The sequence below is a fragment of the Triplophysa dalaica genome, chromosome 6 (genome assembly GCF_015846415.1).
Source record: "Triplophysa dalaica isolate WHDGS20190420 chromosome 6, ASM1584641v1, whole genome shotgun sequence".
NCBI lineage: Eukaryota > Metazoa > Chordata > Actinopteri > Cypriniformes > Nemacheilidae > Triplophysa > Triplophysa dalaica.
This window is the reverse complement of record NC_079547.1, coordinates 18100738-18127474: the sequence shown is the minus strand read 5'-3', so window position 1 is coordinate 18127474 and position 26737 is coordinate 18100738. Positions and strand designations below refer to the sequence as shown.

At 38.0% G+C, this 26737-nt stretch overlaps 1 protein-coding gene across 1 annotated transcript in view; it reads right to left on the bottom strand.

The window, feature by feature from the left end:
• LOC130424791 (VWFA and cache domain-containing protein 1) overlaps positions 1–26737 on the bottom strand; it is a 65807-nt gene that overhangs the window by 11913 nt on the left and 27157 nt on the right. Inside the window, exons 3-17 of the mRNA XM_056750711.1 lie at positions 22643–22791; positions 15254–15360; positions 11086–11212; positions 9171–9315; positions 8874–9090; positions 7923–8072; positions 6250–6483; positions 5787–5936; positions 4358–4481; positions 4147–4264; positions 3880–4048; positions 3616–3758; positions 3190–3371; positions 2802–2912; positions 1299–1421 (exon numbers count right to left, since the gene is read on the bottom strand). Of these exons, the coding sequence (XP_056606689.1) occupies positions 1299–1421; positions 2802–2912; positions 3190–3371; positions 3616–3758; positions 3880–4048; positions 4147–4264; positions 4358–4481; positions 5787–5936; positions 6250–6483; positions 7923–8072; positions 8874–9090; positions 9171–9315; positions 11086–11212; positions 15254–15360; positions 22643–22791 (2249 nt within the window). The remainder of the gene's footprint in view (positions 1–1298; positions 1422–2801; positions 2913–3189; positions 3372–3615; positions 3759–3879; positions 4049–4146; positions 4265–4357; positions 4482–5786; positions 5937–6249; positions 6484–7922; positions 8073–8873; positions 9091–9170; positions 9316–11085; positions 11213–15253; positions 15361–22642; positions 22792–26737) is intronic.

Sequence of the window (26737 nt, the reverse complement as noted above, 5' to 3'; positions counted from 1 at the left end):
TGCTGCTGCCTGTCATTTTCCATCCCTGAAAGATGTCCGAATGGCTGAAGTTTGCTCAACGTATGTGTGATATCTAGGGCCATTTGATTTCCGCAATGTATTATTCATCTGCTTGTTTTGCGTGTTTATGAGAGAAAGAGTTACATGGTTGCGCTTGTGGAGCTTTCAGCGTCCGCGTTTCACAACGAGGAAGCTTCCGTCAAACACCCCTTTGAGGCAACCCGTCAAAATAAAAGTCATTTTATTTGAGAACAAGTTGTAACATTGTTTTTAATAATTCGGCCTCGGAGTATATTTACTTACTTTAGTAAATTGAAGTGAATGTGCTAGTAAAATGATAAAAAATAGAACATGTAATAAAAAAAATGGTACTTAATAGTACTTAAATTTATGTAGACCTTAAACCTGAAAGGAAAAAAGAAATATGTTTAACGAGCCAAATAACCATAGTAATGTAAACTAAATAAAGTAAATATATTGAAATATATTATGATGTGCTCTTATCCACATGCTAAGTGCCGCAAGTGGTATGCTATCTAACACACAAACACATTTTGTTATGTGTGATTTTCTGTTTGCTCAGAAGCATTTGTAAACTGCAGTTCTAAAGCTCAGCTGTAATAAAGACACCTCAAATGTTTAACATCTTTTCATGTCATGTGTTTTTGCATCAAATTATAGAGCGTAGTATCTATAACAGTATTGATAAGTACCGGTATCGGTATGAAGAATGTTTATAACCAAACAACATTGGACACCTTTGACTACCATGGATATAAAACCAAGAAAAGATTTCTCAAAATATCTTATTTTGTGTTCCAAAGAAGGAAAAAAGTAATATACAGGTTTTGAACAACACACGGGTGAAATAAACGATGACAGAATGTTTATTTTTGGGCAAAATATCCCTTTAATTCACCTTTAACTGTATATGCTATGGTATCACTGAAAAAATCTCAGTTTTTATTCTACTCTCTTATCTCCTCTCCGTATGTCTACCCCTCCCTCATCCCCTCAGATCCTTCTCAGTCTATCTCTTTCTCTTCTGAAAGAGAGGGCTTAGAGGCATGCAGAGAAGACTAAGTGAATGCCTCTTTTCCAACAGAAGCAAATCTGATTAGTTTCATTTGAAAGAGCTTTAAAGAGCCTCTGTGGGGCATCGACAGCTTCAGGCGCTACGCTGGACACCACAGCCAGCACACTGGGGTCTTGGCATACTCTCTAGAGGGTTTGAGAAGAGACAAACAAAGTTGGCCTCGGGGGTGGGGGTTGGGGGATAAAAGGTGGGGCGAACTTACCGGATTTTGTTGCCCTTGTCTTGGTTGCAGATGGGCAGAAGATCCAGCAGAACTTTGTAGAAGTAGCGCAGAGTGAAGTCAATACCCATAACTGCCACAGTGGAACCTGAAGCAATCTGCGAACTGGAAAAGGAGTGGATAAATATAAGAACAATGTGACGAGGAAGGGGATATAGATGTTTTCAGCGTCAACAACATAAACAAACGTTATGTGGCCCAAAGGACCTCAACAAAGAATCAATAACTGTTGAGTAGTTTTTGAATCGTGACAGTGGAGAGTAGAGAATTACATACAATTTAATATACCACATAATATTCATAGAAATTTATATTAGTATTAATTTAATATGAAATGGATTGTTATATTGTAACCAAACACAGACCGGAAAATTGTTGAAAAAAATAAAAACATTGTTTCATTTATACAGTGACGGAATATAAATCACTTGAATTATGGTTGTGAATACTAAATATATACATGTTTCAGGAGAAGAAAGATTACCACAACAACAAAGGCTATTTTACGGCGTTTTTGTTTTGGAATTTGAAAGCATTGATCACAATAAAATTTTAAAACTTTAATACAAATTATTGAAATTTTAAGATTTTTAGGAATAACAACAAGGTGAGTAAAGAGTGACAGAATTTCTGGAACAAATATTCCTTTAAGAGTGAACTGATTGAAAAATGTGAAGGCAAAACACGTTTTATCTACACCAGACATTCTGGAATGCCTCCAGTTTCAAAGAGTTTCATCATATCTTTAAACACAACTATACACACATGCACGGTACCAAGCACAAACCATTTGCAGTGATAACACTGCTGCTCATCATATGTAACAGACACATTCAGGGAGTATTTATACAACACTTTCTTTAGATGGGAAGCAGATATAAAAAATAAAACGGGTTTCATCGGATGCACTCACCTGGCCCGAGGTCTGGCTTTTGGCTAATGATATAACTATTTATGTTATTATTTCATTTATAGTCATAATAATTTATATAATACAACTGTTCTTAATGGTTCTCAAATCTGTGTCACTCTAAAGAAGCTAGACAGCTAGCTTACAAACACACATACAAACAGACACAGACACACACACAAAGTAGTTTGTCTATAAAGCTGCAATACGTAACATTTTTGCTTAAAAATACATTTTAAAAAAAGTATATAAAAATATACAGCATAACTTGTGTTATAATTTTTGCTGTCAGGTACAAATTCAAGGGAAACATTGCATTTTAAATTTTAAGTTTCTAACAGAGATGGCAATAGCGAGGCATAAGCTACAGATTGCAGCTTTAAAGAGCGAATCGCATTCAGTATTTTGCAAGCTTGTTAAATAAGACAATATAATATTTTGGTACCCGACTAATGCATATTCTACAAGAAGAAAATATGTAGTGGGTACTTGACAAATAAACCGTGAATCTAATGAGTCTAATGGTGTGACAGCAAAAATGTAGAAAAAATAAATTTGACTCTTAAACAACTGACCTAGAGGCATGGATGGTGTGACTGATGGTGACCACATAGCCAGCCCCACCCACATCCAGGTATGGTCCAGTAAAAGTGATGAGACCAGGATTGGCGACAGCGTGGAGATACCTGAACAGACAGAAGTTCAATTATTATTACACCACATACAGCAATTGTGAAAATGACTCCGATGTTTTATTTGATTCTTCACATTTTGTCAAAATTAATTGCTAAAAGCCATATTTAACGACTCTAAATGCATCCTTAGTTCGCTTAAAGCTTCACACAACACACAGAAGCCTCATAGAAATCAACAGCTTGTTTCCCCAGTCACCAGACTGATAGATCTGTTCATCTCCATCCAACTAAGAGTTTGGAGACCACCGTCTCGAGACTCAGATCTTACCATCGCCTCCTGGTGGGGTCGAATGCTTTGTCCATGAGGGAACCGGGGTAAATCCGCAGCACCCCATTGGGCGTTGCTATGTAACGGCGAACAATGTAGCAGTTCAGGCTGCTCATCTCCATAAGACTCATCCATTCATCTGTCACGTGACTGGTGGCCATCACCTCGTTCCTCACAGAAGACTAAAAGAGGAACCATAGGAGGGGGTGTTTAAGAAATCGTCTGAAAAATGTAAAGGCTGATTCACTGTACTCCCTACGGTTATTTATCTACTCTAATGAAAAAGCAGAATTAATAGGGAGAGGCGCGTTGCCAACAGGCTGAAGTATTTATGACAAAACAAACTCGGTGACCACTGACTGTGAATGATATTGCTGAGCACAGGCCCTGGTAGCCTGGAGCTGTCACTGAGACGAGTGTGTGTACCTTCAGGCCCGGGTTGGCTATCAGACGGGTGTTGTCACTTAGGTAAGCTGTGTAGTGTTCCACCATCCGCTTGGTCTCGGGTTGACTCAAGTGCTCATAAGGAGAAGAGAAACTGCCAGCGGACAACATCACTGTGGGACTCTCTGAGAAAAAAATTCAGAGAAAACAGCTTATTATATCAGCACCTAACAATTATTAGGTTATGATTCATTTACCATGACAATACATTTTGCCCAACATATTGATGATATTATGTTAGCTCACCGACTGTAGCGAGCTGTTTAAAGTGGAGGCAAGAGCTGGGCTGTCCCAGCAGATCCAGCCGATGGTACAGGAGTTTACTGCTGGGAGCCGTGTTCAGATTTTTTAGTTGCTTCACTGGGATCTCGGGCTGAACATACACTATACACAAAATAAAGGACGTGTCCTGTACCTGCAAATTAGAGAAGTGACATCAGGAGCATATTCAAAAAAACAAGTCAAAGAATACCAAAATTAATGTAATTTCACCAATGTCTATGAACTTCATACCAGTTTCCAGGCATAGCTGACATTGTAAGCATCTCGACTGAGGTCACGCAGGCGGTTCATGTGCCAGGACAAAGAAGAGTTGACAGGGACAGCAATGACCTGACTGCCCAGAGGCAAACTAGCAGGAAAAACACAACATGTCATATAAAATTGTTATCAGGAATAAAACAATGTACAGAAGTAGGGAGACAGATATCCCATGATCCCTCACCTGAGGATGTTTTGACGCACGGCAGCAAAGCTAGGGATGTTCTCGTAATGGATGATGTCCGTATGGAGAGGAGCTTCGGTCATCAGGTAAGGACGAGTTAGTGACGGGTGCATGAGGGTGTAGCCTGCAACGTGTACAAAAGTTTCACAATAACATCTTAATCAAAGGCAAAACTTTATTTCAAAATACTACACAGTATAATTTTCGATTGTATATATGGGATCACATCCCACTTTTCCTAGAAACTTTTGAACACCAGTGTTGATGTGTAAATACTGTATGACCAGTTTTCTCTTTCTTCTGAACAACACAAAAGAAGATATTTTGAGAAATGTCTCCACGGTTTTGTGTCCATATGATGCAAGTCAATGTTTGGTTGCTTTCTGAAATCTACGGCACAAGAAGCAGGGCTTTCAGCCCATCCCTTCACTGAACAGCTGGAGACAGCAGGTGCCACTTCATTATCCCAGCCATTAGCATAGACTCTATACTCCAAGGAACACATAATCACTATTATTTTATTACATAAGTAATAAAACGCTCTTTTAGCCCAAAGTGGGTTTTCTGGGACCTAATGAATTTGTTTAATATGTATTAATCGGAGGTTAACTGTGATTTTGTAAATTTAGAGGCACTTGGGAATGTTGCGTGTTATTTATTACATAACAGACACTGTGTTAGAACATGATGAAAAAACTCTACAAAGAAGTAAAATAAGGCCAACAAAGTTTTAATTGTATTTTTTTATATGAATATATTAAATATATAAAATAGGCCAAAAAAGTTTTAATTGTAATTTGTGTCTTTTGTGAATATATAAAATATATAAAAATACACAAATATTATGTTAAAATGTAATATTTAGGGATGCAAGTATTTACTTAGCACACTATACGATTTGATTCACAATACTGAAGACACAATGTGATTTTTTTTCACAAAATGACAAAACACAGCGGTCCCTGCTGTTCATGTATGGTGATTCAATTAACATCTCAACTGACTTGAATCGTCACATGTTATAATCGATTTTCAACCGGATCACACTGCATCGTTACATCCCTAGTAATATTTGTGCTTACTTTTGCTTTAAGCTTAAAATCCACTGACTTCAAAAGTTTTTTTTGTGTCTGGCCCAAGAAATGAACATGATCTCAGCCATGCTGGCTCTGAGCCGTCAAACATGGGCCAGCTAATTTCCCCTAATGGACTGTTAAAGGTTAATGGCTTTCTGTCCAGAGTTTTGAGTCCATGAGAATGGAATGGCTATGAAAATAAGACCACCCACAACAGGGTAAAGTCAGCAAGTCAAATTTAGGAGGGATTTGAATGAAACTGTACAGTAGGGCAATCCAATGTGACACAGGCAGACATGTTGGGCGCAAATAATGAGATCACCTGCAGGTCATCCGCACATGCATCTCCATACCTTTATTGTCTATGAGGAAGGTATACGAGGCCAGCGAGTCCTGGTAGTAGGTGACATCCTCCAGTATGTATGCCAGATTCACGTCTACTCCAACTACACCCAGCAACAGGTTTCCAAAGTAGCATGGCCTACTGACGGTCATGATAAAGCCTAAAAGGAAATGATAGAAAGGCTTTTTTGTTCAATAATCATATTAGCAAATTGAAATTGAAAGAACATGTCATGACTCCTTGCCCTTTAAATGTAATTTAATTCTCTTTATTCGTAAGAAACTGGTGAGCAGACAGCTGCTTACTAAAAATAAAATAAGTCAAGTCTAGCAGTCTCATAAGAGCAGACGTTACACTTGTGTTTTTTGGCTCTGCTTACACATGTAATACCATGGAAACTGGCAGGTTTAGTGCTTAGACCGCAAAGTTGTCAGACGTAATATTTACGCAGCAACAGCGGGATCTTCTCTTACCGTCTCCCATCTGGTCCGCGTAAGGCAGGCTAAAGGAAGCCACATCTATCATTCGATTGGGCAGGTTGATGTAGAAGCGTCCCACCGTGGTCTCCAGGTTACTAAGCTGGTTCAGAACCATCATGCTGCCCTTCACGACGGGCAGAGGGGAACGAGCCGGAACGCCGTATTTTACAGAGTTCTGCTCAGCTAGGTCTCGCAAGAAAGCCAACTCCTTAAGTCCAGTTACCCCCTCTGTGTCAAAAAAAAGTGTGAGGGAAAAAACAGAAAAGAAGAACTGTAAAGGTCAACTGATCGCCAGGAGAAATGTTCTGGAAAAGAAAACCTAGACAGCATTTTAAAGAATCATATCGTTGCAGTCGGGTGAAAACCTCATATCTCTATATTTCTATTTGTCACCCTTTATGTTTGTCGGCAGGTTTTACAAACATTTAACCAATACAAATGATATAAAAGAGCTTCAAATTTGAGTTATTAAAAAATATATTTGTTTTTCCATTCCAAAATTAGTGGTTTCAAATGAAACTAGTTTTCAGCCCTGCGGTGACAACATGATCCTGACAGGAAATTGCTTTAAACAACATTCCCAAACTACTTTTGTCCCAATTTTGTGGACCCCTTGCATAAAAACCTTGTAACACAATATCGCAGAATGCATTGCGATGAGCTCTACAATATGTGAAGGTGCCGTGCAATCCCAGAATGCACTGCAAGAAGCTCTGAGGGCCAAACATATGTTTCACTGCACGTTTTAACGAACTATTTTTCACCCATTATTTGTGCTAATTTGAGTATCACGTTAGCTTAGCAACCCTTGTTAGTGACAAAGTTAGCATCTCCAGTCATTCACAATCATCGTTCTGCTCACTACTAGGATTTGCAAAAATGCTATTATCTATCATTATCATTATGAAAATGAGTTATGGTTTTATTACACTACAACTGTAAAAAATGATTGACTAGCATTTGAATTACCACCATTTTACTACAAATTTCATAGTTAAACTACAGTTACTCTATTAAACAATGTTAAATTGTGGTTAATATGGTTTTACTACACAAGTACAAACTTTGGTTACTATGGATAAACAATTTTAGAAGGGATGACAGGTTTAAATTAGTCAATATTTAATAATTATGTTAAATGACACAAAAGAAAAATATAAGCAATTTCGTCATAAATGACATAAACAGAAAAATATAAGTGATTCCATTTGTTAACAAAGCATGTGTGGGTGTTGTTCATAGCCTCACAAAAACTGGGCAAAGTAGCATCACCCTCTTCTACCCCTCCATGCTAATCAACCCGAATCATATCTGAGTCATCTAATGCTAGAAATAAGCCTGTCACTCTTTCATGTGCACAGCCTTTGATGTATTGTCCTTTTACTCTTTCTTCTATTCGATGATACGGGTTTTAATTTTCATGATGCCAAACTAATGTATGCTAATGGAAGGCTAATTCATGCAGGGAGAGAAACATCTGAGGACAGCAATAATAGGAATGCTTTCTTACGGCAGGCACGCAAACAGAGAAGAAGGAAGAAGGGGCGTAAAAACAGCTGAGCACATATGGAAAAACACAAACGCGCACACAGGTGTTCAACATGATTGTTCATGTGGGCATTGAGACGAAAGGCAATGAGAAGGTTAATCTTTAGGCGACGTCTCACCGTTCATAAGAGCGTAGGTAAGGATCATGACGGAGTTGTTGAGGTGGCGGTTCTCCTCTTTGACGACGCTCAGCGTCGCTCTTTTTTCATGCTCGGAAGAATCTCGCGAGGTGATGCCAGACGACAGGTAGATTATCACCATGTCTGTGTCTGTGAGGGGAGAAAAAGATGATAATAATAATAATCATTTGATAAATCATTTAAACTGTATAAAAACATTGACCTTATGGTGACTTCAAGGCAGATAAATAAAAATTGGGGTGGTCAGAGAAAGTTACTTTTAACACTATTGTTAGTCAAATATTTGACAGTTAATTTTACCTGGTTAACCGAAAACAAACAGGTGAACACAAGTTCATTTATTAAATAAAAATATGAACACAAATTTACACAAAAATATTTTTTGGCCAAATTCAGTAATTACAGCCCCAAAATTATGATTAACCAGAAAACCTGAAATTATATCCTGACCTATAATACTATGGTAGTGTGATTTTATTGTATTTACTTACTTACTATTGCTTTTTACCCAAATATTGAAATGGATGGTTTACCCAAAAATGTAAATTGTATCATCTTATACTCACAATCAAGTTGTATAAAATTCTTTGTTCTGCTGAACACAAAGTATGATATTTAGAGGATTGTTTTAAACCAAACAATTCTGGGGAACTCTTGACTTCCATAGACTGCTATGGTAGTCAATGGTGCCCCAGAACGGTACGGTTTCCCATATTCTTCAAAATATCTTCTTTTGTGCTCAACAGAACAAAGAAATTTGTTTTGGAACAACATGATTGTGAGTAAAAGCTGTTAGATTTTTTTTGGGGGGGGTGAACTGTCCCTTTAAGGTACAGGTTCTTTGATCATACAACACAAAAGAGAACTAAAACTTAATCAAAAGTAGACGTCATATTTTTAATAACCCTTAAATATTAGCTTGTCTCTTACTAGTGAGCTGTCTGGTAACGCTACTTGTGTTCCTTAACAACTGAAAGGCTTTCTGGAAGCCCAGTGCATGCTGGGTAGAGCTGTCAGAAGCTTTAATGTTGTTGATGAAGGTGCTCATCTTCCTCTTCGTCTCACTGGTAGCAGGTGAGAGGAAGCTCTTGTAGCACTGATCCAGAGAGCACGAACGCACCGCATCTGCTACTGTCAACACAGAGATCTGAGAAAGAGAAATGATACGTCCTTATTAGTAAAGACAAAATCAGTGGCCACTATATGATTATCATGTAACTTCCATACTTTATCATGTTCGTCAATGGAGTTGAGGATGATGAGGGCGGCGTCGCGGGCGATCTGGAGTTGGGTCTCAGTAACAGAGGCACCGTGGTCTATGATAACTACTATGTGCTTTGACTGTGGCCGTACTGCGGAGACGTATACAGGCCTGTAAACATACAAACACACAAGAAGTTGCTTTAAGAGTGGTAAAAAAGAAGCATGTAAAGCGTCTTAAAGATATATTTATAAAGACGTAATCTGCTCAGAAGTAGCATGTAAAATGTTATATAAAAATAACATAGGAAACAAATAGGGACGTAATGATAAAAATTCAAAACAATAAACAAATTGATACAATACAGAATACTGGTAATGTAATTTTTTTGTGAAACACAATAAAAGTCATGACAAAACAATACATTTTTAATCAAATGTTTTACATTTTTTACAGTTGTACATTCAAATTGTATAATATAGTACTTAATTACGCATATAATGTTAATTATAAATCCACACATTTTTATATAAATAAAAATATAATGTTAATAGAGTAAAACAATAAATAGTTAACTGACAGCAAGACTGTAACAAAAAAATTAAACTGAATCGTAACAAAAGAATTCAGGAATCAAGAACGCTAAACCATAGGAGACAACTTTCAAATAAAGTAAAAGCACAGCATAACTATAAAAAACTATATTTGATGATGCAGTTATTTGTTAATTTGTCTCGTATCTTGATATACCAAGAAATAAATGCATACAAAATTATTTTTTTATATTAAAAAGTTGTATTTACTTTCCTGTGGCTCAGTGATTAGCGCATGGTGCTAGCAACGTCAGGGTCATGGGTTCGATCCCAGGGATTGCACATACTTCGAAACAAGTGTATAGTATAATGCAATGTAAATCTCTTTGGATTAAAGTGTTTGTCAAAAGCATAAATGAAAATGTAAAGTATTATGCGTTTTGTTGGCTTCTAAGATAAAATGTTAAAAGCTCCTTCATTTGTAATTTGTTTTGGAAAACCGTGCCTGCCAAATCAATAAATGTAAATATTTACACAAAACCTTGAGCTGAGCTAGAATAATGCAGTTGTGATTTCATGTGGCATTGTCTCATTACGCTGAATTTTGAGCAGGCACAGAGCAGCCACCAGCTGGCTATGTAAATACACCTTTATTTACGAAATGCAGAGCTGCTTTTCCTGGACTCTGCCGGCAATGCGCCAAGAGCTATACTGGCGTAACTCCTACTCTCCTCGCCACAGTGTTTGTGCAAGAAATCCTGCTCTCTATTGTGTTGCTTTTGGAAGCAAATCCACCATGTTCATCTCTAACATTCGGAAAAAGTAGACAAGCGAAGCATTACAATGAAAGCTATATTTCCTAAATATCCTACTGTGTAACATCCTACAAGTTTGAGAGTTTGGGAACAGCAGCAATACGCCAATTCTTCAGCACGGGCATAAAGTGCCCACAACACTGGCTGGCGGATTTCAGCGGGCTTTAGTAGGGGCTGTATTCCAGTCAAGAGCATGAGGCTTATTGTAACAGACCTAAAGAACTTCCAAGAATTGAATTTATACTCTGCCCCACAAGATGACAAATCCTTGATAGACAGAAGGAAGGGTGGTCAACTTTGACAGATTTTTGAGCACTTAGCAAGGAAGGCACTTAGCTGTAGGATCTTTAGTTAAATACTGCAAAAGGGCTGAAATGAATTCTTTACTTTGGAAATAGTCCAATAAACGGGGAAAATTGTACATTATAATTTCATGCCTGTTAAATACTGCTAAAAAAATATTTTCCTAACAAATGAGGACCACTAAAAAAGGTACATTTTCTAGCAGCTACAGTAAGAGCACTTATATGATTCGATGGTAAAACTTATAACGTTTGTCTTTGTGTGTGTGTGTGTGTGTGTAAGCTGTGTACCTGCTTCTGTGCTCAAATGTGACCTTGCAATGGAACTTGTGAGCGGGAAACACCGTAAAAATGCCCTCCTCTGTGCTGAAGTACTGCCACTTGATCCCTGGATTGGATTTTAGGTTGTCTGCCAACACTAAAATCAAGGTGAAAGCAAAAACAGAATTATGTTTTAAACACTATGTCACCTTAAACACTACTTGTGAAAAAATACATCAACTGTAAAATGTAAATTTACACAGTAATTTGGTACCTAAAGTAAGAAATTTGCAAAAACAATCATCCATTTAAATCATGAAAAACATGCAAAAAGTATGTTTTTTACCCCCCCAAAAAATGCTATCATTTACTTTGCATCAAGTAGTGTTTAAACCTGTATGATTTCTTTTCATAAAACACAAAATAAGTTTATCATGGTGACCAGGGTCTCTATAGCTTCAAATATAACAAAATAATGCTTTTCAAAGCATGCATCTTTTCGTCATTGTTGGAACATTTTACATTGTTTACAACATTTTACTTACTAGACTGCAAGAGCAGCAAAAATAATTTAGTTCTGCACTGACATGAGGATAAAAACCCAGCACCTAATTAAATTTTTTGTGGAACTGTCCCTTTAAATTCCTTACGCAGGGAGCAAGTGGATTTGTTTAAGTTGAACAGGCCTCAGCTGTGTGATGGCTTGAGCCCAGACAGACGCAGAGAAGCCGATCCTTTCCAAACACTCAGAAACACGGCCATCCCCACTCTGCAGCCATCAATTTAAGTGTATATTTATTTAACAAGAGCCGGCAAAAGAGGAACAAAAGTGGGGATGAAAATGGGAAACGACGAGATGTTATTTGAAGAACGACAGTCAAGAGGGACCACTAACATGAAGCAGAAATTATTACAGGGGTCAACCATCACAAAGGTTATCCCACCTGAGCCTAGAGATATTCTGCCTGTGAATTATTGGGATTAGAGCTGACGTTAGAAATGGGCGAGAGACTCACATGACGGCTGAAGTCCGTGTGCCTGCAAATTCCCAAAGTGCGTTTGTCTGATTATATCAGTTCAAAATGTACCCGAGTCAAGATTACTTAAATCTCAATAACAACGAATGTAAAATAAGGAATTTGAGTCATATAGAGAGATAAATGTCTTTGACTTTCTATGGAGTGTAAGTACTGAGGTGCTTTAGTGAGCTTAACCAAAAGTCCAGGGTGGTACATGTTCTGTTCATTCAAAACGACAGCGTACAGAGGATGTGTTTTTCAGAAACAGCTCATTTTCCCATAAATCCATTTGGTATTATTAATGACACAGAAACTCCTCCTGAATCGAGCGGTGTTGTTTTCGTGGAACAAGCAAGCAACGCTCATCTACACAACATGGCCAAAAATATGACATACTAGTGAATTGTGTGTTTTCAAAAGTTTGCTTATTTTTTCAGCATTATAAGGTCCCTGTACGTCCATAAAGAAATGATTTACAGAGTCTGGTGAGGAAAAACCTCGCTGGCCTGGACGAAGCCCAGACCTGAACTCCACTGAACACCTTTGGGATGAATTGGAACACCGACTGTGAGCCAAACCCCATCTCCCAAAATCAGTGCCTGACCTCACTGATGCTTGTGTCTGAAAGCAAATCCTTACAGCTGTGTTCCAACATCTAGTGGAAAGCTTTCCCAGTAAGCCAAAGCTGTTTAGTACGACCAGCCCCCATAATAATGCCATATAGGAGTGCCATATAGTGCATATAGAGAGAGAGACATAGAGTCTGTCTGCCTATCAAACAATTCTAAAATCAAAGAACACACAGAACTGGTCAAAAATGAAACCTTATAAAAGGAGATGGTTTATTAGTGTATATGTCAACGTTAAGCCCCACGGAGACACAGGACAGCCATTCCTAATTCCGATCACACTAAACACAGTTAATCAAATTACAGCAAACCTGCGGAGGAGCATGCACGAACCGCCGTCCCAAACTCGCATTAGTGCGATACGGCCATCAATCTGCACCCAAAGTATAAACAGGAACTTTGAAGCATGTTGACGGCTTGGAAATCATAGACATTTGTCGCCCCAGAGTGCTTAATCCAACATCCAGTGTTTAGAGTAGCTGAGAACCACAGTCATGAGGTGAGAGTCCCTCATTTCCTCTAAACTTTCAACCCTTTAAATCCTCACTTGACTACAGCGCTGTCACTTTCCTGGGTTATTTTCAACTCCAATAAGCTCAGAATGTCAAAGCAGCATGAGTCACCGTTTTCAACCTTCTGCCATCCAGCCAATAGGAATTGTTGTGTACTTCCTGGTGTAGACTGGATATAAGTAGAGGAAATCCTCTACTTATAGCCAGTGTACACCAGGAAGTACACAGATTTGAGTTTCTTGACAACGCAAGTGAGTGTTGTCTCGACTAGGTTGAAATGTGGATCTAAGAATTAGTCAGACAAACAAATCATAGTACACTTAAGATAGCGAGCCGAAAGGAGCCCAGAGGATGTAGGTTACTATTTCCAATTTTTAATAAATTAATTTTAAGGTTATGAATATAACTTCATTTGTAAAGCTTACATGTAAAAGGAAACAAACCTGGGGGTTTTGTGGGGCTCAAGTATAATACACTATGGTTCAAAAGTTATGGATCACTTGACTGAAATGTATTTTGTGATTATAAAATGAAAGATTATGATTTTTATTTTATATACTGTATATATCTACTTATTTCATTAGAATTTTTTATCATTGTTTTAAATGATTGATTTGGATTAAATAAAGTGAAAGTGATGCGAGGCCAAGAATGGTGTTCCATACTCGCAATTTGTGCTCTCCATTCAACCCATCCAAGTGCACACACACAGGGGTGAGTAACACACACATCCCAAATAATGAGAAAAAGGCAAAAAAATGTAAGAAAACATATTAATAAAAAAATGTATGTTAACATTTCTCAATACTCGAGGTTCGATTAACAAGTATGTAATTTCTTATTACTATGCATACTGCGAGTATGCAATTTGGGATGCTGTCTTACACAATAACTTAACCAGTATTACATTACACGATAAAGCAACAAGCACATCCATCCATCTGTATGTCTTTAAAACAGGTTTTGTTCTAAAAAGCCAAACAAATCAAAGACTCGGAGCGATACATTTTCAACCATTTGGTTTCGACTTATTTTGTGCAACTCTCCCCCCATTACATCACATTTCACTGGGTTCAGTGTGGGGAAAAAGTTTAGCCTAACTATGCACCTTGTTTAGACAATTATGATAGACAAAAACACTAAGACAATTATGACTTTTAAGAACAGCACAAAAGAATTCTGGGAAATAAAGATGTGACTGGGAGTACAGGGTAATGCATTTCTCACAATCGCACCTTACAACAACATCTACTTCACTCCTCTTTACTCCAGGATTTTCCTCTCTCTAAATTGTTTCTTTTTGTTTTTCCTCTCCCTCCCCCCTTGGCTTTTCATCAATGTTTAGACTAACATGGATCAAATGTAACTGATGACTGCCTGCATGGTTACGGGGGTCAGTATTCAATGACAAATGGAGGGAGAGCGGTAACATGAACTCCCAAAGTCTACCTTACAAAAATAAGCATGTGCATGAAGATGAATTGGGATAATATGTTGAGGAGTGAGAGCGTGTGTGCATGAGGCCAGAAAGAGGGACAAATGAGGTCTTAAACAAAATGGCTGAAAGAGACAAAAAGCAAAAACTGTGCTCAGAGCTGAACCTGAAATGTAAATGAGAAAACAATAAGCAAAATAGGTTTTCTCGTTTAAAAAAAATCAGTCCACAAAACATGAACCTAAATACAAAGGTGATCACAATCTGGATATCGAAAGAGTGTTGATACTGGAAACAAAACGCACTTCCTGATCGGTGAAGTAGAGCAGATAGAAAGGGTAAGAAAGCACTGGTCCATTCAAAGAGGGGGAATGAAAACAGATGGGAGGAGAGAAAAAGTAATTCCACATGCAAACGATCAAGGTCGGGCATTTGACAGCCCTGTTCATCGGTCTCGCTCATAAGGCTAATAAAAAACGTTTGAAGATTTGACGTCAGAAAAGAAATATTGTTCTTTGCAAATGGTTGCCATGGCACCAACTGGGTAAGTATAAATGGGCTTTCGCTTTTGAAGTTTGTGTGTGTGTGTGCATGCATACACACCAAAGTTAAGGTCTCGTCCTGGGTTGAAAGCTCGGCTATTGACAGTCGGGGACAGGCGGTCACAGCTGATGGTCTTTGAAACGTTGGCATTAAAATTGCCGTCAAATCTGAAATGAGAGAGAAGACAAAACATCAATTTATTTAATTCTGGGATAATTCGAAAAAGTGGCACGGAAAAGAATAACAAACTTCCAGAACATTAATGCAGCATTTCTCTGAGGTCTCTTCAAGGCCTCAGTCACAAAGTCAAGCTGATGTGTTTTTCTGGCTGTAACCACCGTATAACTGCTTAAACAGTTCTGAGGTAAAACCCCCTGAGGTAGACTGCATCGATATCTATTTCTACCAGGTGCACAGCTCCTTTACTGAAGATGAAAGAGGAAGATGGAGGGATGGGGTCTGAGGGGAGATGAGCTGAGTGGTGGCGAACCGAGCAGATGGAATCCTTTTTATTTAATTCACGCAATCAAACACAAATCTCAGACTACCGTAAATAGAGAAAAATATATATAGCTTAAATTTATACTTTATAATACAAAATTAATCTTGTTCTACTAGTGGGAGATTTTACACACATAACAAATAACATGCATAACACACACACAAAAAAGCTAACAAAAAAACAATAGCTTCAAAGGTGCCATGAAGAAAAAAACATTGTAACCCGAGCTTTTGTTATATAAGTGAACTGAAAACGCCCTTGTTACTGAGTTTACATCTGTTTTTGACACCAGGCCCAGCGAACGGCAGGTCCTGGAATGCACCTTTCTATCACGTCATAGATACAGAAAAATATCAACCTCTACTTCTCTAGCCATGCCCACTGGTTCGCGCATGACAGAACTGAAGTAACACAAGTGGTGTGGAACCAGATAGAGGTAGCAAGCAATAAACATGCAATTAAAGATCCCAAATATTGTGCATTCAGTGCCCGGTTGTGGAAGAACACAGTCGCTGCATAAGCTTCCTTCGGATTCCAGCATTAGTAATGCGTGGTTGAAGTTTATTTTTAAAGGCGTTCCAGGGTAAATCATTATCACTGATTCCTTTGTGACCAAGGCAGGGGTCGATGCTGGATTTGTGGATACTAAAATTAAAAAGCAGTGATGTGTCGTCAATATTGGATCCGATAGGAATGGCGCAGTAATCTTATCATTTTAGGGATTAGTATTACCTGGGTACCTCTAGTCATTTGTAATAATTGCAGAGGTTGTCTGTGATCTTAAACCTGTTCAAATCGGCCATGTCTGTAATTTGTAAAGTAAAAATTACCCCACAAATTACTTACCATATTTTGACAAAAACTGAGGTCCTGTGATAAGATTAGTCCCGTGCGAATCGGCATCTCTGTGATTTGGCGGGCTCATATATCATTTTTTCAAGGTTTTATCCACTGTTTGCGAATAGTGAAGCTGTTTTGAAGTGTTTTGGTATCATTTCGGGTGCTGAAATATTGCTATTTTTATTTGGTTTTCGTTTAGCTTTTTATTTATTTTCAGTTCATCATTTTAGTGCCCCAATGCAACATTTCTAATTTTGTCAACCTTTCCATTTAATTTTAAGACCGATATTTGATTTGATAACAATACATTAAAAAAGGTATTTTTTCATTAGTGATATAACATTATTCATATGCTTAATTAAGTTTTGATTACTAAATGCATGTATGTTGATTACTCAACACTTAACCCTGTTGATTTACTTAACATTCACATTGTGAGTAGGTGGATAATGATAGTCAGCAAGATACGTGTTCTTCAGCGGAATGACATTTTATTGTGTCTCTCTCCAGGTCTCTGTCTGCACTGATCAAGCACAGATCTGAGCTCGGTCTCTAGAGATCTCAACGCACTGCATCTCTTTCATCTCATCAACCGCCATTCGATTCTCTTCTGATCTTGCTTCCTCACCTTCTTCACATAACATACCCATAATGCAAAGCTCTCCCCTAAATGTGGCACATCCGTCATTTGCTACAAGAACTAAGTATGTTCTGTTCCATCACCCATTACTAATCTAGTGTCTTATACACTGGCGAGTTCATTTCTCTCTGCCCTATTATCACCAGCACGCAGAGCCAGAGCGAGAGAGAGAGGCTGGCATTTGATTGACGGCTGCTGTGATGTGCAAAGCGCTTTGAACTTCAGACATTTAATTCCCATCAGGCCCTAGTCATTAGAATTCTCCTTCAACACACTTTACATGTGGTGGCAAAGCAAATGTGCTAGATAAAAAATAAATTTGCACGCTGCTTTGAATTTCACATCAGAAAAAAATGGGGCGAGCAACTGCGCTAAATAGGAAAGTGGGGAGAGAGAAACAGAGACAGAGCGAGAAGGAAGAGAAAAATATAAGACAGAAAAAATATACTTAATAAAAGCTTGAAGCACATTTTCCCCTCTATCTTTGATTTGGGCTCAACATGCAAATTAGAATGTTGACAAAAACATTAAAGGAGGGAAAAAAGAAATGGAAAAACAAGCCCTTGGGTAGTTTTCAGCATGGCGAATGTGAAACAGCATCTGAACTAAAACAATAACCAAGCAGAAACTAACCTAAAACTTCGCATTTTTGTTTTAAATCAATTGCATCCTTTATTAATATAAACTCTGATTTAAAAAACCTCAAATGTTTCTTTCAAAAATTGCCTCTGTATTAAAATGTTCATTCAAGTACAAACGCAATTCTTAACAGCTTGACCACGTTTGCTCTGTTAGAGAAAATGTGACTATAATAGATTTTGAATGATTTTTGAAAGACCTGTTCCCCGATTCCCAGTAACTACGCATAAATCTTGAATCTGTGTCACCACAAACCTATTAATAATCTCTGTATGAATACCATACGCATGCAGCAACCGCATTTATGTCCTTAAATACCCGAACTAAATGAAGCGCTGTCTTGACATGCTCAGATGAACTCTTCATTTAATGCGCCTTCATGCTTGATAGTGACAGCAACACATTCTGTGATTAAGCTCTGAGGCTAATAGAGTGCTAGCAGACAGTTGGCGTCAGCGGCGGGATAAGATGCATGTAAAGGAGATAAGAAACATAGAAACACAGAGTCAGAGACATAAAATGTTGTGGAATTTCATTTAGACGCATGAGCAAGACCTGAAACCTGATTTAGACTTGGTCTAGAAAGAACTAAGACTTGACTTAGACTCCACCTCAGGTACTTGTGAAAATGTCTGGCACGTACCACTGCGGTATGAGATCTGACATACACTCACACACTTTCTCTCTGTGTGTCTATCAGAGCAACGGTTCATTAGCACAGCGGTCTCCATGAGTTAAGAGGGAGGCTCAAGGGGGATTATGGGAAAGAGGTTCCCTATTTCCCCGCGTATGGATTTAGGAAAGCATGCAGTCCGGCCGAGCAGCGTTTAAGACCCCTTTATGGTGACTTAAGCCTTTGCGCTACCTCTTTCTCTCTCCCAATGTCCCTCTCTCTTTCTCAAATTCTTTATAAACTGAGACTCAGAGCCCGTCCAAACAGTCCTGCTCCAAAAGGATTGCGGAATGAACAGACCGGATTAACAGCGAATAGGGAATGAGAAAATGAGAGAAAGAGGGAGGAAAGGGTAAATGGCTGTAGTTTGTTTATGGTGGTAAAAGCCCCTAATCATGGAACTTAAGCAATGAATCCAAGTGAAGAAATATGGATATGACTGGTTTATAAACAACAAAAATCAACAGAAAAAGAAACGCTCACTCTGCTTCATCAAAGGGTAGCAAATATAGGGAGTGTAATGTTATTTTAAGCCGAAGGGTGTATTTTTTGCAATGTCTAAAAACTTTAAATTTGCCGGCTTAAAATGCAGAGACAACTAAAAGCAAGCTATTTGCAGTTTGATTCTATATAAACACAGCAAAGCTATCAAAATACTGCTGTTTGTTTGAGTATTTCAAACTGACGGACATAATGCCCTTACAAAAATAAACCATAATTTTTACTACGAATAAAACCAAAACGACAGGGTAATCACAAAAGAAGTTTGCTATAAATATCGATTAACCATGGTATTTGTAGTAAAACCGTTGTTGTGAAAGTAGCAATGAACTCGCCATAAAAATATTTACTACATTTCATTTTAATAAATGCATGGGCTCAACCAATGGAATGAACTTGGGGCGGGGCAATCTATCTTTTGACAATCAGGACACATGTTGAAATAATTCATTTTGAAAAATTATATTATTTTTTTAAATGACAGACTTTGGACTTTTCCCTCATCTTCAGCGGGAATGTTATTTATTTGTTACTGCAGCAATGAAGGTCGACTAAAACTTAAAGTTTTGGCATTGGAAAATTACTTGATCTGCTTTTGTAGTAATATTTTGTAGCCATTCTTCCAGGTCTTGTACTGTGTATTTTTCGCCAAGCCTCCTTTAATTCATCTTCAAGATAAGCGCAAACTCAAACATGCGAACTATTTTTTATCCACCTTAAATAATATTTCAGAATAAGAGACAAAGACATACATTTTCCAAAGTTGGCCATCACTTTCGCCACTACTGTACATGGTGCTTGAATGTACAAGAATCCCATGGAAACACCTTGGTACGTCTCTTAAAAACATTGTTAATGACTATGCCCATATCACAACACACTCCTCTCAAGTGCTCCAGCATCATTAATTGTGCAGGCCGATCTTCAGAGCAATAAAAACGTAGCTCCACTCCCCCGAACCTCAAATCCCCCTAAACAGAGTGAGATCACATGAAGTAAGGGGTTATTTCTAGATGGCTTCATCGCTGGTTACGTGTAGCAGTAGGCTGTGAGTGTTGATTAAAGCATTCTCCTGTGGCAGAGGTCAGCGTTCGTGGGAGAACAGCCACTGCGGAGATGTGTGATGGGATGTGACATTGATACGGTGTGAAACATTTGATCTTCTCGGCCGTGACTGGGCTTCGCGATGGCAGCTGAACTGGGCCTTACTGAGGACATAATGCCAGGACAGATGTCACATGGAAGCATTAAATCTTTATTAACATCGTCTTTAAATCACACTTTTATCCATTTAATGTGAATTATGTACAGTGTTTCTATTGCATTAAGCCAGGGTTATTTACTTATGAAATCTTCAAGTCAAAATGTTTGTCACCTTAAAAGCTGCATTTTGACTGAAATTGTGGATCTTGTGTCATAGCCTGTGCCTGACTGGTCCATGTTTGTTATTTTTTTTAATAAAATGCAGGCCTCTGACGTTATCAGGCACGAGTTTCAGACAAGAAGGTCTCGACGCCAGTTTCTTCTGGCACGAATCTAACTTAACTGTAAAGGAAACATGCTGAATGTTTTTTTATTTGGCACTTGGTTTTGCTGGCAGATATGACGGTTGTCTGGAATGTCATTATATATTTTTATATAAGTTTTTGGTTACCACTACCTACCAACCTTCCTGTTTGTAAAACAGCATTTATTTATTTTACTGCTAAAATGAATGGGAGATTAAGTGAGTAATTTTCAGCCGGTAATGCGATATCAACAGGGTGGACCACCCTTATGAAATGGAAAACAGCTTTTTCTATGCCCTTAATCTGACTGGAATCTTAACCCATTTGAGCGTACATCATTATGCACCATTTGTCACAGGGCTGTCCAACGATTAATCACGATTAATCGCATCCAGATTAAAGTTTGTCTTTACATAAAAGATGTCTATACAGTGCATATTAATACTGTATTTATAAACATCCATGTAGATGCACATGTGTATATATATACACTTCTATATCATTTAAATTATATACAAACATTTATTCATTTTTATATTTTTCTTCAATATAAACCACATGTATGTGTATTTATGTGTATGTTTATACATACAGAATAAATATGCAAAGTGCACAGACACATTATGTAAACACAAACTTTTATTTTGAAAGCGATTAATCACGATGAATCGTTAAAAAAGCACTTTTGTCAAAATGTGAAGATGACTTGTCCTATAAATATTTTTAAAAGTGATTTCATCCCATTATGATGGAAAGGCTTTTCAAAACCCCCCAAGCAGGATGTTGTACAACATGATAATATAAAGACGGCATATAATACGTCCCATTGTCAAGAAAACCTGAAGAGGCAGTTCAGATAAAGATCGAAGAGCTGATTGGACAGTTGTGCGAAGGTGTAATCCCAATGATGTGCCATTCATTAAAACATCCAAGTGTTGTCTCCGAAGAGAAGGCAGTGCCTGCCTGACTCTTTCATGCTTTTTAAATCAAGCCTCAGGCGATGACATTTACGAAGCTTTGACTTTAAGATCTGGACACTGTTTGACATACTGGAAGGTCTGAATTAAACTTCTTTTGTAGCCTGACAGTAAGCCAAAATAGTGCATTTAAATACGTACTATAAATTGCTGTGACTCATTGTAAACAATATTTATATTCCTTTAGTAAATATATATTTTTTAAGCGGTCATGGTGAGAACGGCACATTCTGATGAAGCAAATTTTGACTTTGGGAGCTTTCTTCTTTAAAACACTTTGTATTTAGCGATGCACTTTTATCTCAAAGCTCACACTTTTAAATGAGCCAATATTCATCTTTTCCATCCTCCTCTCTCTCTCCTTACGATCTTTCATCCAATACTAGTTAGGAACTTCTGAACAGAACTAAGGAATTAGGGCTTAGGGAAAAAATAACTATGGTCTGGATGTAAACAGCCTTGAACTTTCTATGGGGTTTAGAGGAAAACAACTTCAAAAAACATTGTTTGCAATAACCTGGCAGGACCTTCGAAATGTCAGACAATAAGGATGAGATGTAAAGAGAAAAATTTATAAAACAACATAGGATGAAAGAGAGATAGCTGAGAAGGTCACTGAATGATGGAGAACATTCTTCAAACGGAGATAAAGGCCTGGAGAAGATGAAAATTCAGGACAGCAGATTGAACAGAAGATTGCAGGAGTGAATCGGAAAGAAAGGAAAAAAAAGTGCTGTGGCAGAAAGAGATATATTAAATGCAATATATTACAAATTCATGTTTCAACCAAACCAATTCCTAAAATCATACCTCAGCCCTACACCTTTAATGCTGCATTTCGTCATTTGGTAAAGAATCATATTCATTTCCATTTATGCATTTGGAAAATGCTTTTATCCAAAGCGACTTAAATTGCATTGTATTATAAAAAAAAAATGTCTGACTATGTGCAATCCCCTGGGATCAAACCCATGACCTCGGCATTGCTAGTGCCATGCTCTAACCACAGAGTCACGGGAAAGCTTGCTAATTATATTCTCAGGGAAAGTTTGAAAACACATGTTTAAACAAATGCTGTGTATCTACTTTGTGTACCAGGAATCTTTAATCATGTTCTTAAAAATAAATGGTCAGATCGACAAATGCATTTTTTTTTAAAAGATACTTACTCCATCATCGAGGGAGGGATGGTGCAGCAGTCCTGGATGGCTGTGAGAGGAGATGTGAGGTGGGCTGTGTAAGAGGCTTCGACCACCTGCTTGTTCCTGTTCACCACATCCAGGTATCTGTTAAACTTCTCCCGGATTTTCTTCGCAAGCTGAAAACAAAAGAGACATATTTATTCATTCTCATTGTTTTGCCCAATTGTTGAATTTTCATGTGCATTTCGAGTTAATGATGGAATGAATTAAAACATCAATTTAAACCCGAGCTTTTGTTATATAAAGGGTAATCGTATTCAAGCAAACATACTGTATGTGTGAGAACTGAAAACGCCCTTGTTACTTAATTTACAACTGTTATTGACACCAGGCCCAGCGAACGGCAGGTCCTGGAATGCACCTGTCATAGATAGATTGAACACCGCCTCCACAAAAGAAAATCAAGGAATACTTCCCATCCGCGCCCACTGGTTCGCGCATGATGGTACTGAAGTAACACAAGTTGTGCAGAACCAGATAGAGCGAGTATGCAATAAACATGCCGTTAAAGATCGCACAATATTGTGCAGTGCCAGGTTGTGGAAGAACACAGTCGCTGCATAACCTTCCTTCGGATCCCGACATTATTAATGCGTTGTTGAAAATAATTTTGTAAAGACGTTCCAGCACACGTGGGTAAAACCGAGGGTTTGTCGAGCCGGCCTAAAAAAACGGGTAAAAATGACCTATTACTTAATGATTTTTATGTTTTTGAATGTAAAAACCACACGAACATCATAAGTAGACCTCATACAACAGTATAAAACCTAGGTCATGACACCTTTAATGGCTTGTTGATTTCATTCTGTCAGAAATAAAGCATAAACAACAGCAACACTGATGTAAACACTCCTTCCTCCAGAAGCCTGTCTCCATTAGTTTCATGTGAAGTAAAATAAGCTTAATTCACCAAATCCAGCCCTGCACTCCACATCAAAAAGGGCTTCAACTAACCTTGGAGACTAGCAATCGATCACCATTAGACGTGCATTGTCAGCAGCTGCAGCGCCACAGGCAACAGGCAAATGGTTTGGTGCTACGGGGAGAAAATTGAGTTCCTAATCCAAAAGAGGTTAAACTGGGGCGTTGTTTTAGCTTTGGGAGTTATGGCTGATTTACTGTGTTTCTCAGAATTCAGGTTTGCATGATGCAGAATGATGGTCTCTGGAGAAAACCATCAACCAGATCGGCACCGGCAGCACCAGAAACCTAAACTCGGGGCATAATAAACTGACATAAGAGCAGATTATCTACCGCTAGAAATATCCTAAAACCTGCAGACGTACAAAATAAAAATAAATATAAATGCATGTCTAGGTAAGAGTGGAGTTCTAGGGAGAAACAGGAATGGAGTAATGTTGCATGACCCAGCTGCTCAGTACTAAACTTGAATCATCAACTTAGAATAACATGTGCGAGAAAAACACTTGCACTCCAGACAGGTCAGTACAGAAAATAACACTATTATCCACAACTGTGGTACATTTAACTTCGGAAAATCAAATCAACCTTCCAAGTGTGGAAAGAGCTGGAAGGTTTTCGGTTCTTGGACTTGCACTGTATGCTTTTTTGAGCAAACATTTTTCAGAATCAGAATTCATTGACAGAAGAGCAATATAATATACAAAACATTCTTCAGAGGTGATTAAAGACTTTATATAATGAAGCGTTATGTTTTTAATATCTCAGAATGAGCGTTTCCACAAGTACATTTTCCACAAGTCCACTTCCATGGAATTCGCAATGTTGTTCCTACAGTAGCCCTAAACACACAAACTGCTCTACAGCGCACGATTTGTAAATACATTTACTCCAACAGCAAAGAAGTAAAAACATGATGAAATCTTAGTTCTATGTCCGCCACCTTAGTGTTTCGTCAGGAATGGGTTGAGTAAGCCATTAGCTGCAATTCGCAATCTCACCGCTAGATGTTGCTAAACATCATACACTTGATCTTTAAATACAGACATTATTTTTGTCCATTTAATTAATTGTTTATAAAAAGAAAATGTATATCACAACTGAACATACAAACAAGCTACAGTTATTATTTCATAGCTCAGTGTGTGCAGCTGTGATATTTTTACAAGGGACTTTGTCCGATCTCATTAAAATTGTCACAGGGAGAGGAGAAACACTTGCTTTGTCTTTATGCATCTAAAATACATGGACATGATCCTAATTGGTGCCGTTTTTACAGTGGGGTACCTTTTAAACTTGCCAGGGCTTCATTACTCTGTGTGTGTGTGTGTGTGTGTGTGTGCACACGTGTGGGCACAAATAGAGGGCACAAAGTTGGCAAATGTTGACAGCACTGCAAGCAAGCTTCTAATGAAAGTCAAATTTTTAAGAGAAACGCACAATAATGAGTTTGCAGTTCTACACGTGCCATTTTATAACCTTTGTCTATATGTATAATAAAAGGTTGAAGCTGCACTTCAAATAAAAACAATAAAAGAGCAGAATCAAAGCAACAAGCAATCAAGGCTTGACACTTTACAGAAAATCACAATACACATAGCTGGATTTTTTATTTTAACAAACAAATGACCTACCAAACCGAAGTTTGATTAAACTAAAACTAGGTCAATTGGATACAAAAGCTGAAAACAGTTATATTTAGGATGTAAAATAAAGAGAACTGCAATAAAAAAAAAAGAGTGTTCACGTAAACATAGAATAATGAAATAAACACTTGAATGTTCTAAGCCTGAAAACCGTGGGTAAAAAAACGAGGCACGTATTGTTGCATCCCTAAACTACAGCCAACCAGTTAACCTCCCAAAATAAAATAAAAAGACAATTTATATAATCCCAACAAAACTTAGGCAGTATTTTAACAACTGAAAAATGTCTCAACTTCCTCAGAAATATGACACTGCAATACGCCCGCAGAAAAAAAAACTGCTCTCAAAATAGTGAAACAATTAATCGCTCCAATTCTAGTCAGCCTGAATTTTCTTGCCCTTTTAATACAAATGCTGCAATGCCAATTAGTATGTGGAACTATAAAACAACATGAAAGCATGAAACAACCTGACTCACAACTGAAACACTTTCAGGTCTCGACTGCCTCAGCAGGCTGAGCTGTTTATCAGTGTCTACCTCCAAAAACCCTGCTTGGCAATTAGCTGTCGAGGTGTCACTAGTAAAGCCTGCCAGTGATCGGCCTAATCTCTCACCAGCAGCCAGTAAATAACTGCAGGTGTGAGGGAGACAGTGTGTAGGAGTGGTTCACACAAAAGGGTTTCTTCTGGCATGGAAGCCCAAGAAAGGGGCAACAACCTGTCCATTCTTGCTCAGAGCTCATGTGTGTAGCTGAGAAACACAATGATGGGGGGCGTGTGTGCATTTGCCGGGCTGCTGCCACTCACTTTGAGTTGTTTTGAGACTGGTCAGAACAGGCGTATTAACATCGAGAGCGCTTTATGCCTCAGAGCAAAAACAGAAGTTGGCATAAGAGAGAGGCCCATGGCAAGAATAAATTAGACTTGTGCATGACAGGCTTACGGTCTTTAAACTGAATGATGGCAGATGTGTTCCATGGTTTCAAATGGAAAAGTCCTGAAATTGTATCGTTTCTGTGGGTTTCCTGTAGGTATTATGATATATACGCACAGTTTGTATACCCCTGCATTATCAAAGCGAGTGCCCCGTTGATTCGCTAGAAACGAGACGGATGACTGATGCTGCTGCATGTCATTTTTAAAGTAAAAATTACCACGGGATAAATTGGGACCCATTCACACTAGTGGATGTTAACCAAAAATTTTTACGCTTTCAAAGTTTTGGAGAATCCACAAGAATAACAGAAATTATACAGAAACATTAGGATTAGTTTCAGAGAGATTTTACCAAAACAATACAATTTTGACAGCAAATCAAAAAATCCATTCATATTTAAAGGAGCCAGTCATTTGCTGTTTTGGATGAAATCGATGTTTATGTTTCTAATTAAAAAAAAAGCTTTATAATTCACATATTTCAAGTCTATTTTTCACCGCAAATTTTACTGTCAAATTTGTTTTTATAAATCCCATCTTTTGCATGGGAAGTGGCGTA